Below are 12,079 nucleotides of genomic sequence, written 5' to 3'. Positions count from 1 at the left end.
ACTGTGGCTGCATCTGTCTGTCTGTCTGGGCCTGTGGCCTCCTGGAGCAGCTCACGACGGACAGACGTGGCTGGTGCCTCCTGCGGCCAGGGCGCGTTGCAGGCGCCGGAAAGCATCAAACACCTAAAAAGCCCCAACGCTTTGGGCCAGGATGCGGTGCCGCCGCGCTCCCGCAGCCTTCGTCCGGCTGCTGCTGCTGGGGGCGGGATGCGGGATGCCAACAGCTGCCGCGGGAAGCCCAGCCGGAGGGGGATCAGGGGGCTCAGCCGGGACCAGGGGATGCCGGAGCCGCCTCTTCTCAACCCCTTTCCCAGGCCCTGCCGGGGGCCCCTCGGCCAGTCCCCTTGGAAACGGCTCGGCAGCCGCATTCAGGGCCAGAAGCGCCGGGAATATTAAGCAGGTGCAGCCCCATCGGCTCCGCTCCGAGCAGGGAGGCAGCCGGGTTCGCCGGCGGCGGCAGCGGAGGAGCCCGTCCGCTCGCCGCAACAGGGCTGGCACGCGAGGGGACCGCGGAAATCCCGGCAAACTGGTGGCCGCCCCGGAGCGCGCAGGTGCCCGGCTCCTGGCCGAGCGGGAGCTTTCTCGGAGCAAGCGGCGGTTCCTCGAAATAGAAGCGTTTCTGGGGAACGCGCGGGGCCGGGTGACGTTTGCAGCGCAGCGGCGTCGGCGTGAAGCATCGCGGCCTTCTCCTTTCGTTCGCTTAACGGCGGCGGCGTTTCGCCTTGCACCGGCGGCTCGGTCGGTTACGCGGGTGATTGATGCCGCGGCGGCGTTCGGCGGTTTCGCTCCTATAACCCGGTTTGACGCTAGGGATTTATGGCATCACCGCTCCGGTCCCGCTTGGAGGGATGTGGCTGGCACTGGAGCCCGCGGCTGAGAGCCCGGCTCCCGCTGCACCCAGCGTCCTGCCGTCACCCAAACTGCCACTGTCATCCAGTGTCCTGCCATCGCCCAGGACCTTGTTGTCACCCAAAATCCTGCTGTCACCCATCACCATGCTGTCACCCATCAGCATGTTGTCACCCAGTGTCCTGCCATCACCCAGGACCTTGCTGTCACCCAAAATCCCACTGTCATCCATCACCATGCCGTCACCCATCACCATGCTGTCACCCACTGTCCTGCCATCAGCCAGGACCCTGCTGTCACCCAAAATCCCACTGTCATCCATCACCATGCCATCACCCATCACCATGCCGTCACCCAGTGTCCTGCCATCAGCCAGGACCCTGCTGTCACCCAAAATCCCACTGTCATCCATCACCATGCCGTCACCCATCACCATGCTGTCACCCACTGTCCTGCCATCAGCCAGGACCCTGCTGTCACCCGAACCCTTGCTGTCACCCAGCATCCTGCTGTCACCCAGCACCCTGCCATCCCCCAGCCCCGCTGCAGCCCCCCAGCCCCACGCGTGGGGTGCTGGGCCGGGGCCCCAGCAAGGCTCCGTCCGGGGGGGGCAGTGAGGGCTCCCGGTGCTGGCGGGATGGGTCTCCCGTGGGATGGGGCCCCCCGCGCCGGCCGGGGATGCCGGGGTGATTCTGGTGCCGGTTTGGGGGGGGGGGGATGGGTCCCCCGGTCCCGGTGGGCAATGCCGGGATGGTCCCCGGTGCTGGGGGGGGTCTGGGGGGGGTCCCAGTGCTGCAGAGGATTTCGGTGTGGGTCGCCCGGAGCCCAGGGGGATCCCAGGGCCGGAGGAGGGGCGGGCGGGGGTCCCCCGGGGCCAGGGCCAGTTGTGGCGGGGGGTCCCGGTTCCCACGGGGGCAGGTGGGGGGTCCTGGTGCCGGTGCTGGTGCTGGTCCCGGCGGGGGCGGGAGGGGGTTCCTGGTTCCCAGTGTTGGTGCCGGCGGGGGTGGGTGGGGGTTCCTGGTTCCCGGTGCTGGGTTCCCAGTTCCCACGGGGGCGGGCGGGGGCTCCCGGTTCCCGGTGCCGGTGCCGGTTCCGGCGGGGGCTCTCGGTTCCCGGTGGCGGCGGGTGCGGGCAGGATTCCCGGTCCCCGGTCCCCGGTTCCCGGTGCCGGTGCCGGTGCGGGGCTGCGGGCGGCGGCGGGGCGGGCGGAGCAGCTCAGCCCGGCCCCCGGCCCGGCCCGGCCCCCCGGCGCGGCGGCGGCGGCAGCGGCGGCGGCGGCGGCGGCAGGAGCGCGGGGCGCGGGCGGAGCCGCTGCCGGTGCCGGTGCCGCTGCCGCTGCCGCTGCCGGTGCCGGTGCCGCTGGCGGCGGCGGGGCCGGAGGGTCGGTCCATGCCGCCATGGCCCCCGCGGCTCGCCGGCCCCGCGCCGCCCTCGCCCTGCTCCTGGCGCTCGCCGCCCTCGGCGCCGCCGCGCCCGGTACGAACCGGGGGGGGGGGGGGGGAAGGGGGGGGGAACCGGGCCGGGATCCCCTGGCCGGGGCTGGATCCGGCGGCGGGGAGGGAGATCCACCTGTAGGAGGGCTGGATCCCCTTGCGGGAGGCTGAAGGACTCTGCATTCCCTTGCAGGGGCCGGGGCGGGGGACCGGATTCCTTTGCAGGGGCCGGGGTAGGGCTGGATCCCATTGCGGGGGGGGCTGGATCCCATTGCAGGGGGGGGCTGGATCCCATTGCAGGGGGGGGCTGGATCCCATTGCAAGGGTTTGGATCCTTTTGCAGGGGGGGCTGGATCCTATTTGCAAGGGCTGGAGAGGTCAGTTGCCCTTGCAGGGGGGGCTGGATCCCTTTGCAAGGGGGCTGGATCTCCTTGCAGTGGGGCTGGATCCCTTTGCAGGGGTCCCGGCCTGGGGGGCCCAGTTTGGCTTGCGGGGGGGGGGCTGCGCCTCGGCGGGGTGTTGCGGAGTCGCGGTGTGACGGCGGGGGCTGACACGTGTCGCGCGGTGCCGGGGGCCGCGCCGGGGGTTTCCCGTGGGCTCCGGGCGAGGGCGCGAAGGTCGGGCTGGGACGGGCGCCGGGGGCCGCGGGTGGGGGTCCGGGTGGGGATCCCGCAGGCGCTTTCCCGCGTGGGTCCGGCCTGCCGGGTGCAAGGCAGCAGCCGGGATGCCGGCAGCGGGCACCGGCCGGGAAGGCAGCGAGCCGGCTGCGCCCGGGGCTGGGACGGGCTCCCGCGGCACGCGGAGGCGCCGGAACCTCCAGCACGGGAACCGCCGGGGCGCGGGGCCCCTCCTGACGCCTCCTTCTCTCCTTGGGCACCTGCAGCGCCCACGTGGGCCCCCCGAAACGCCAGCGAGGCCGAGGGCCGGGGCTGGGCGGCAGCGGCGGCGAGCGGCAGCCCGCGGCAGGCCCTCGGCAGCGGCGAGGCCCCGGAGGCCGCCGCCAACGGCACGAGGACCGGAGGGCAGCCGGCGGCCAGCGCCACCCCGACGGCCCCCCAGCTAGAGCCCCCCGGTGCCACCGCCGGCGGAGACCCGGTGGCATCGCCGGCGCCGGCGGCGAGCGTCCTCCCGGGCGCGGGAAAAGCGGCGCCGCCGTTTCCCGCGGGGCCGGGCGGCAGCGCCGAGGCCGCGCCGTGTTTCGGCTGCGTCGGCGAGGGGGACGGCGCCGACGCGCTGCCCCCCGGCCCCACGCCAGCCCCGCTGCCCCACGCCGGCCCGGAGGAGGCCGGCAGCGGCGAGCCGTCCCCGCCGCCCGGCCCCGCGGGGCTGAGCACCGACTCGGAGCTGCTGCCGGCGGCCGGGGACCAGGCGTCGCGGCGGCCCCCCGCGTCCGGTGCCCCCACCGCGGAGCCGACCCGGGACTGGGAACCCCTGGAGCTGTGGCCGGCCGCATCCAGCCCGGCTCCGGCACAGGGGGCTCGTGGCCGCAGCGACCCGGCCCGGCTGCGCACCGAGGCGCCCGGAGCCACGGCCGAGCCGCCCGCCGGCCAGACGGTCGCCGAAATCCTCGACGCCGACTACTACGAGCTGTTCGAGGGGGGCGAGGGGGCGGCGGGCGGCGCGGCCACGCCGTGGGCCCTGCACGAGCTCTACGACGACTTCACGCCCTTCGACGAGGCCGATTTCTACCCCACCACCTCCTTCTACACCGACGGCGACGAGGAGGGCGAGGAGGACGACCTGGACGAGGAGGAGGAGGAAGAGGAGGAGGAAGAGGAGGACGACGAAGAGGCTGGGGGGCTGGAGGACGAGAACGGCCTGCGGGCGCCCACCCCGGCCGGGCCCGGCGTCCCCACTGTGGGGCAGGAGCCCCGACCCACGGGGCGCCACGACGCGGCCCCGCTGCCGCCCGCCGTGGTCCTGGGGGGCCCCGAGCAGGCTGCGCCGGTGCCGGCGGCCGTGCCGGGCCTGGAGAACGGCACCGAGTGCCGCAGCGGCTACGTGCGGCACAACGGCTCCTGCCGCTCCGTGTGCGACCTCGTCCCCAGCTACTGCCACAACGGCGGCCAGTGCTACGTGGTGGAGAGCCACGGGGCCTTCTGCAGGTGAGCGCCGGCGGGGACGTGGTGGCCTTGTGGCACGTGGTGGCTGCAGCTGCTCCCCCCGCCCAGGCTGGCAAAGCCCTGTGTCAGCGTGGGCATGGGGACAGGGAGGGCACCGCGGCCACCAAGGAACCAGAGCAGGGTGTGCTGGCTGTGTTGCACGGGTTGAGGTGTGATGGTTGCGTTGCACAATTTGGGGCATGATGGTTGTGTTGCATGGGTTGAGGCACGATGGTTGCGTTGCATGAGTTGAGGTGTGATGGTTGCATTGTATGGGTCAAGGTGCAATGGTTGCGTTGCACGGGTCAAGGCGCAATGGTTGTGTTGTACGGGGAGGCGCAATGGTTTGTGTTGCAAGGTTTGAGGCATGATGGTTGCATTGCATGGGTTGAGGTGTGATGGTTGTGTTGCACGGGCTGAGGCATGATTGTTGCGTTGCACGAGTTGAGATGCAAAGGTTGTGCTGCACGGGTTGAGGCACGATGGTTGCGTTGCACAGATTGAGGCGCGATGGTTGCATTGCACGGGGTTGAGGCGCGATGGTTGAGTTGCAGTTTGGGGTGTGACAGTTGCATTGCACAGGTTGAGGCGTGATGGTTGCATTGCATGGGTCGAGGTGTGATGGTTGCATTGCACGGGTTGAGGCGCGATGGTTGCGTTGCACAGATTGAGGCATGATGGTTGCGTTGCACGGGTTGCGGTGCGATGGTTGCGTTGCACAGATTGAGGCATGATGGTTGTGTTGCACGAGTTGAAGCGTGATGGTTGCGTTGCACAGGTTGAGGTGTGATGGTTGCGTTGCACAGATTGAGGCATGATGGTTGCGTTGCACGGGGTTGAGGCGCGATGGTTGCGTTGCACGGGTTGCGGTGCGATGGTTGCATTGCATGGGGTTGAGGCGCAATGGTTGCATTGCACAGATTGAGGCATGATGGTTGTGTTGCATGAGTTGAAGCGCGATGGTTGTGTTGCACGTGTTGAGGTGTGATGGTTGCATTGCACAGATTGAGGCATGATGGTTGCGTTGCATGAGTTGAAGCGCGATGGTTGCGTTGCACGGGGTTGAGGCGCGATGGTTGCGTTGCACAGATTGAGGCATGATGGTTGCGTTGCACGGGGTTGAGGCGCGATGGTTGTGTTGCACGGGTTGAGGCGCAATGGTTGTATTGCAGTTTGGGGTGTGACAGTTGCATTGCACAGGTTGAGGTGCGATGGTTGTGTTGCACCGGTTGGGGCACCTGTTGCATTGCACGGGTTGAGTCACAATGGTTGTCTTGCACAGTTTGGGGTGTGATGGTTGTGTTGCATGTGTTGAGGTGCCATGGTTGTGTTGCACAGGTTGAGGCGTGATGGTTGCGTTGCATGGGTTGAGGCGCGGTGGTTGCGTTGCACCGGTTGGGGCACCTGTTGCATTGCACGGGTTGAGTCACGATGGTTGTCTTGCACAGTTTGGGGCGCGACGGTCGCGTTGCGTGGGTGCCGGGTGTGCCAGCGGCGTTGCACAGTTCAGCGCGTGCTGATTGCGTCGCACAGTTTGGGGTGTGCCGGCCGTGCTGCACGGGTCGGGGTGTGCCGCGATGGTCCCGCGGGAGCCGGCGGCGAGCGGGACGCGGTGGGACACGGGACCCACGCCGCCCGGAGGCAACCACCCCTCGCCGGCCGGCCCCACGGCTGCATCCCCGGCACGGCACAGCCGCCAACCGCCCCGGAAACCCACCCGGCTCCGGGATCGCACCGCGGGCGCCCCGTCCACCCTCGCAGCCCCCCCCCCTCGCGCCGTCCGTCCGTCCCCCCGTCCTCTCCGCCCCCGTGCCCCGCAGGTGCAACACGCAGGCCTACACGTGGCACAAGGGCCGGCGCTGCGAGGCCGTCGTCACCGACTTCCAGGTGCTGTGCGTGGCCGTGGGCTCGGCCGCCCTGGTGCTGCTGCTGCTCTTCATGCTCACCGTCTTCTTCGCCAAGAAGCTCTACCTGCTCAAGACGGAGAACAGCCAACTGCGCAAGACCAAGTGAGCAGCGCCGCGGCCGTCCCCGGCGGCGGGCAGGGTTGGGGACCGACGGGGACGGGGACGGGGACGGGGAGCCCCGCGCTCGTCCCCGCGCTCATCCCCGCGCTCTCCTCCGGCAGATACCGCAGCCCGTCCGAGCTCCCCAACGACAACTTCTCCCTGTCCACCATCGCCGAGGGCTCGCACCCCAACGTAAGGCCCCCGCGTGGTCCCCCCCCGGCTCCCGTCCCCCATCCGTGCCCCCGCCTCGGCTTTCTGGGATAACGTTATCCGCGTCGGCTTCGTGTCATCCCGTCCCCATGCCGCCCCCGGGAGGCTCCGGTGGGTCTCGTCCCCAGGGGTCCGAGGCGGACGGGGTCCCCGTCGGCGGAGCGGGGCGGTGTGGGAATTCCCATCGGTGGAGCGGGGAGGCGCGGGAATCGCCGCCAGCGGAGCAGGGCGGCGCGGGAATTCCCGCTGGCAGAGCGGGACGCCGCGGGAATCGCCGGCAGCACCTCCGGGCTCCTGAGCTGCCTCCCCGTATCCGCAGGACGAGCCCGGCGCCGGCCCCAAGCCGCGGGACTCGCTGCAGTCCTGCGGGAAGGAGGAGAAGGAGGAAGAGGAGGAGGAGGAGGAGGAGGAGGAGGAAGCCTTCGGCGTGCCCGGCTCCCCCTCGCCCAAGCGCCAGGACGGCGCCGGGGCCAACAGCCTGCCCAACCACCCGGCGTAGCGCCGCCGCTCGTCCGTCCGTCCGTCCGTCCGTCCATCCCCGTTCGCTATCGCTTCCCCCCCCCCCCCCGGCATGCTTTGGTGTGTTTTGTACAGAGAAAAACGAGAAAAAAAGGAAAAAAAAAGCAAAGCAAAGTGCCCCCCCCCCCCGCAAGCCGCGCGAGGCCGGAGGCCGGCAGCGGTCTCCGGCCGGGATGCGGCGCTCCGTGCTCTGTGTATCCCGCTCGGGTTAGTTCGAGGCTGTGATTTCTAAACCTTGGCTGTCACGCGACTGACTTTTTTTGTACTTTTACCCCACTTTTTTTGAAATACAGGTGAGAAAAAAAAAGAAAAAAAAGGGACCAAAAAAAAGAAAAAAAAAGGGAGATCTGGAAATAAAACTTTTTTTTTCTTTTCTTTTTTTTTTTTTAAGTTAAGCCTCTTGCCGGTGCCTGCGATCTCCCGCCGCGGCCTTCGGTCCCCGCTTCCCGCGCGCTCCCGCGGGTGGCCGGTCCCCATCCCCGTCCCCATCCCGGGATGCTTATGGCGGAGGGAACCTGCCTGCCCGTTTCTTCCGGAAAAAAATTCACCCGCCAGCCAAAACCGAAGGTTTCTCGGGAGGGAGGGAAGGAAGCGATGATGCAGCATACGCTTCCGAGCACACCGTTAGGGATGCAGGCAGGAAAGCTCTCCGGGGCCACTAGGAGCAAGAGCGGCAGCTCGGGGAGGGATGAAACCTTCTTTTTCCGGGGCGGAAAAAACAAAATACCCGGGTGCATATTTGCTGGTGTCTCGCTCGGACAGAGCAGCCTTGTCCCGGCTTTGCTGCCCGGTCGCGGGAAGCTTTCCGAGAGCCTGGACCGATTTCGCGGGCTCCGCGAAGGCATCGGCCGTGCAGCGCCCGGGCTTTCCTCGGACGGCCGATCACTTTTAAATGCTATTAAATTTAAATGCTCCGTTAGTTTGCCGGGAGGGGAGGCCGCCTTTTGTGGCCGGGCGAGGGCTGGCACAGGGCGAAGGGGCCGGAGGGACGGGAATTGGCACGGGAAGCGGGTTCGCCCCGCTCGCTCCGGCGGCCTCTTTTCTCTCGCCGGCACGTAACGGGATTAGCGCCGCGATCCCCGGCACAAGGAGCCTTTCTTCCTCGCCAGCCCGCGACAAAACGGCCCGGAGCCTCCCGTTCTCCCGGTGGGACAGTGGCGGGAGCAAGAGGGAAGGCAAGGGAATGGGGTCGGAGCCGCGGCAGCACCGCCGGGACCTGCCTGCGCTCGCAGCCCTCGGCGCCGCGGCGCTGCTCCCTTCCGACCCACCGTTTTGTCCGTCCTTCCCAGGAGTGAACGCAGGCTTTTTCCTGGGAATTCGGGGCTGGCGATTTATTTATTTGTTTCTATTAACGCCTTCTCTCCCCCCCCCCCCTTCCGTGGGGCGATCCTGCCCGTTCGAACGCACCCGGCTCCGTTTCCTCCCCTCGTGGCCGGTCCCGGCTCGCAGTGTCCGCCCTGGGACTACCGAACCGGGGCATTTCGCTCCCTCTTTAAGGGATATTTGGAAGACGTGGCCACGGATGGTGCCCGTCGCAGGTGGCCGGCGCTGGGTCACCTTCTGGCACCGGGCTGCCAGCAGCTTCCGCAGCCCAGGGTGGGCTCAGCCTCTGGGCTTGGCCCCGTACGGCGGCACGGGATGGGATCCATCCCACCTAGCCCGGGATCTTCCCAGCGCATCTGTCTCCCGCGAGCCTCAGGATCCCAGTGGGGTGAAATGGGTGCTTTTGGGGGGGCAATCCCATTTTAGCTGAATTAGGTCCTGGCCTCCACCACCGTATGGTCCGGGTGCCCTCAGCTGCAGCCGGAGCCCAGACGTGCTCCGATTGCAGATGTCTACACGTGGTCAGATGAAGGCCACGCTTGCTGGCCCACCTCTCACCTCCAGCCTTCCTGCTTCCCAGGATCCCCAGATGCGTAGGGTCAGGCTTGTAGGACTATCCCGGAGCCCTCCTGACCAGGCTGGGCCACCGCTAGGTGCCTACCACCACCACCACCACCACCACCACCAGGAGAGGAGGCCAGGAGCAGTGTTTCACGGTGACCAAAGGTGGACGGCCAGGTGCTTTCAGGAGGAGACGCATGGCGTGGGGCAGCGCGGGGAGTCCGCGGGAGCTCGCGCGCCAACGTCAGTGTCCTCCTGCCATCGCGGGCTCGCGTGGCTCTCAGGGGAGCCTTACCTGGCATTTGCGCAGCCAGAGAGCATTTGGAGCGCAGCGTTTAGCCAAGGGATGTACCAATCACTCCGTAATTCTCAGGCTCCCTGTAACGGGGAGCGAACGCAGCGTTAAACTGGCTCTGCGTTGGATTTAAAGGCAGGAGAAAAGCAAAATCCTCTTAGCCCCGGTAAACTGCAAAATGCTCAGTGTGGGAAAGAACAGCTGTGCGTTTGCTGATGCTAGTGAAACTCTGGGGACAGCTTTAACCACGACAGCCCTTGTTTCCTCGCTGTTTTTTTTTATCATGTTGGCCGGCACGTGAGCTTGCTTAGCTGGTTCCCTCGGGAAACGAACAGAGCAGGGCCCGGGACTGTCCAGCAAGCTGTTGGGAAGCGACGGTGGCGACCTCCCGGGGGACAATGCAAAGCGGAGCAAAATGCCTCCAATTTGGCTGGAACCGGGGAAAGAGAGACTGATTTGAAACTTAAAGATGGGAGGCAATTCGGCCAAGAATAAGCATTGAGTGACCAAGGTCACGACCCTTACGAAGGGGTGCGGAAGAAAAGGAAAATACAGACAAAAGACCCTAGGAGGGCAGACTGAGAAACTCCGGGAACTGGTAAGTAAGATCTCATGGGAGGCACGTTTAAAGGTGAAAGGAGTTAAGGAAGCTGGCAGTTCTTCAGAGAAATGATACAAACACCACAAATACAAGCTATCCCAATAGGAAGTGTGGTAGGAACCAGCTTGGCTACATCACAAGTTCTTCACTGACCGCAGACTCAAGAAGAAAGTTTACCGAAAGTGGGAACTAGGTCCAATTACTAAGGGCAATTATAAAAGTAGCGTAAGCATGTGGGGACAAAATCAGAAAGGCCAAGGCACAAATTGAGATGGAAATAGCAAGCATCATTAGGAGTGACAACAAAACACCACATCAGCAGGAGAACGAGCAAGGGAGTGTTGGTCTGGACCCAGAGGAGGAAGGCTGCTGACAAAATAGGCTGAGAATCCAAAGATTTTACTGTTTTTCTTTTTTAATGAGTCTTTAAAAATGTCAACTACAAGCAGATATCTACCGAAATAAATAAGTTACTACGATCTCAGCCTGGGGAACGTTAACTGTGATGACAAAAGAATATTAAATAGCATACATAGGTAAATTAGGTATTTTCTGAACTTCAGCCTACGGCACTTAGAAAAGTAGCTAAAGCTGTTTCAGCTCTGTTAGTGTCTATTAGCTAGCGCAAGGGATAGACACGGTTTTACAAGACTGCATCCAGTTTGGGGCATGCCACTTCAGGAGAGACACAGCCCGTTGGAGAAGGTCCAGGGGGGCCACAACAAGAAGGACCAGAGATCCAGAAGACGTGGCCTTTGAGACACGGATGAAAGGAATTTGGAGAACTGAAGCCCGAGGGAGACATGAGAATAGTCTCCAAGGATGTAAAAGGCTTCTCCAAAAAGGGAGGGAACAATCATTCTGGGGGCCTATCGTGGCACAGAAGACAAAAAAAAATGACGAAAGTCAGTTGCCCAAAGGGACAGTTCGTAGAGACATTGGGAAATACTTTCGAATTGTAAGGAGAAAGAAACACAAGTACCCATTGCCTGTGGAGGGTGGGCAATTCTCCTTGTAGAGGTCTTCAGGAACAGGTTAGATGGTTATCTGTGTGTGACAAGTTCTGCTGACTCTCCCACATAGCGAGGCTGTGGGCTAGATGATCCCGTGGGTCCCTTTCAGCTCCGTTTTCTAGGATACTGTGTTTTCCAGCACAACGTTGCTTAGCAAGGGCAGAGCTGGGGCTGAAGGTTAAGTGAGTTCGGCCTCTGCAGCTGGTAGACACTTCGCATCTTACGTTTTGCCTCTGTCTTTTTTCCCCCTAGGATGTCTCAACTCAGGAATGTCACTCAGATCTACGTATACTATTTGTGCTTATTAAATTAATTGGAAGTAATTTTGCAGAAGCGCCTAGGAGTCCCAGTGCTGAACAAGGATCTCCTTTTGCCTGGTGCCATGAAAACACAGCACAAAAAGACAGTTCTTGCTTCAGAGAGCTCGCAAGCTTAACTGCCAGGCAAGAGACAGCAGATGGAGACAATCTGTTGGACAGAAGAGCACAAAGAAACAGTGAGACAATACTGGTTGACATGGCAGACTGTGGGTTTTAATGATCTATGAGCCAAACCTGCTGGGTTTTTTTTTTTGTAGACACTGGAAAAAGAGAGATTTCAGGAAGGATTTGAGAGAAGATAATGAGGTTCTTCAGGAGCTGTTTACGGTGAGCTCCTCCCAAGGGCAGGGCGAATGGGGCCCTGGGAAGCCTGAAGGGAAGGTTCCCACGTCATGTGTTTGAAAGACAGGCCAGCCCGTGGTCTCGACAGGGACTGAGAAAGGAGACCAGACAGAAGATCTGGAAGAGAGCTGAGAACTAGACCTTGACCTGAGATGGTCTCATAGATCCGGGGTGACGTTTTGTTTGGGCAAGAAGAATAGGATCCAACTCGCCAAACTCTTTAAGAGCCAGCTGCCTAGTCCGTTGCTTAGGCTCCTTCTGTAGCTGGTCGCTGGAGCGAGACAGGCGCCTGCAGAGGACTGTTCAGCCTGTCCTACAGGCGGTGTAGCCGGGTAGAGCCCCACACTAGAATTGCTGAAGAGGTGGTTGAAGAGGCTGGAAGAGAAGCAGGATGGGCCAAAATGCTGAAAAGGGTCAGAAGAGGAGAAGAGGTTAAGGAGAAGTGTGAAGGGTGAGGGGAGGAAGGTGGATGTGAGGGGCAGAGGATCTGGGGGAGAGCAAG

General features: G+C 63.8%; 1 protein-coding gene across 1 annotated transcript; it reads left to right on the top strand.

The window, feature by feature from the left end:
- The first annotated feature begins 2,246 nt into the window (after positions 1-2,246).
- Positions 2,247-7,177, top strand: CSPG5 (chondroitin sulfate proteoglycan 5). Its single transcript, XM_067292227.1, has 5 exons — positions 2,247-2,325; positions 3,166-4,387; positions 6,205-6,393; positions 6,513-6,585; positions 6,923-7,177. Exons 1-5 carry the CDS (start codon positions 2,247-2,249, stop codon positions 7,100-7,102), a joined length of 1,743 nt encoding a protein of 580 aa, XP_067148328.1. The 3' UTR covers positions 7,103-7,177.
- The last annotated feature ends 4,902 nt before the right edge of the window (positions 7,178-12,079 follow it).

This window comes from Apteryx mantelli, chromosome 2, assembly GCF_036417845.1.
Source record: "Apteryx mantelli isolate bAptMan1 chromosome 2, bAptMan1.hap1, whole genome shotgun sequence".
Taxonomy (NCBI): Eukaryota; Metazoa; Chordata; class Aves; order Apterygiformes; family Apterygidae; genus Apteryx; species Apteryx mantelli.
Note: the sequence above shows the minus strand (reverse complement) of the source record. Positions and strands in the feature narration are given on the sequence as shown.

Excerpts from the sequence above, each read along its gene's own strand:
- CSPG5 (XM_067292227.1), top strand. The coding sequence starts at position 2,247 with ATGGCCCCCGCGGCTCGCCGGCCCCGCGCCGCCCTCGCCCTGCTCCTG. Across the intron at positions 6,394-6,512 it reads AGCCAACTGCGCAAGACCAA|ATACCGCAGCCCGTCCGAGC; the intron begins GTGAGCAGCGCC and ends CTCCTCCGGCAG. Across the intron at positions 6,586-6,922 it reads CCGAGGGCTCGCACCCCAAC|GACGAGCCCGGCGCCGGCCC; the intron begins GTAAGGCCCCCG and ends CCGTATCCGCAG.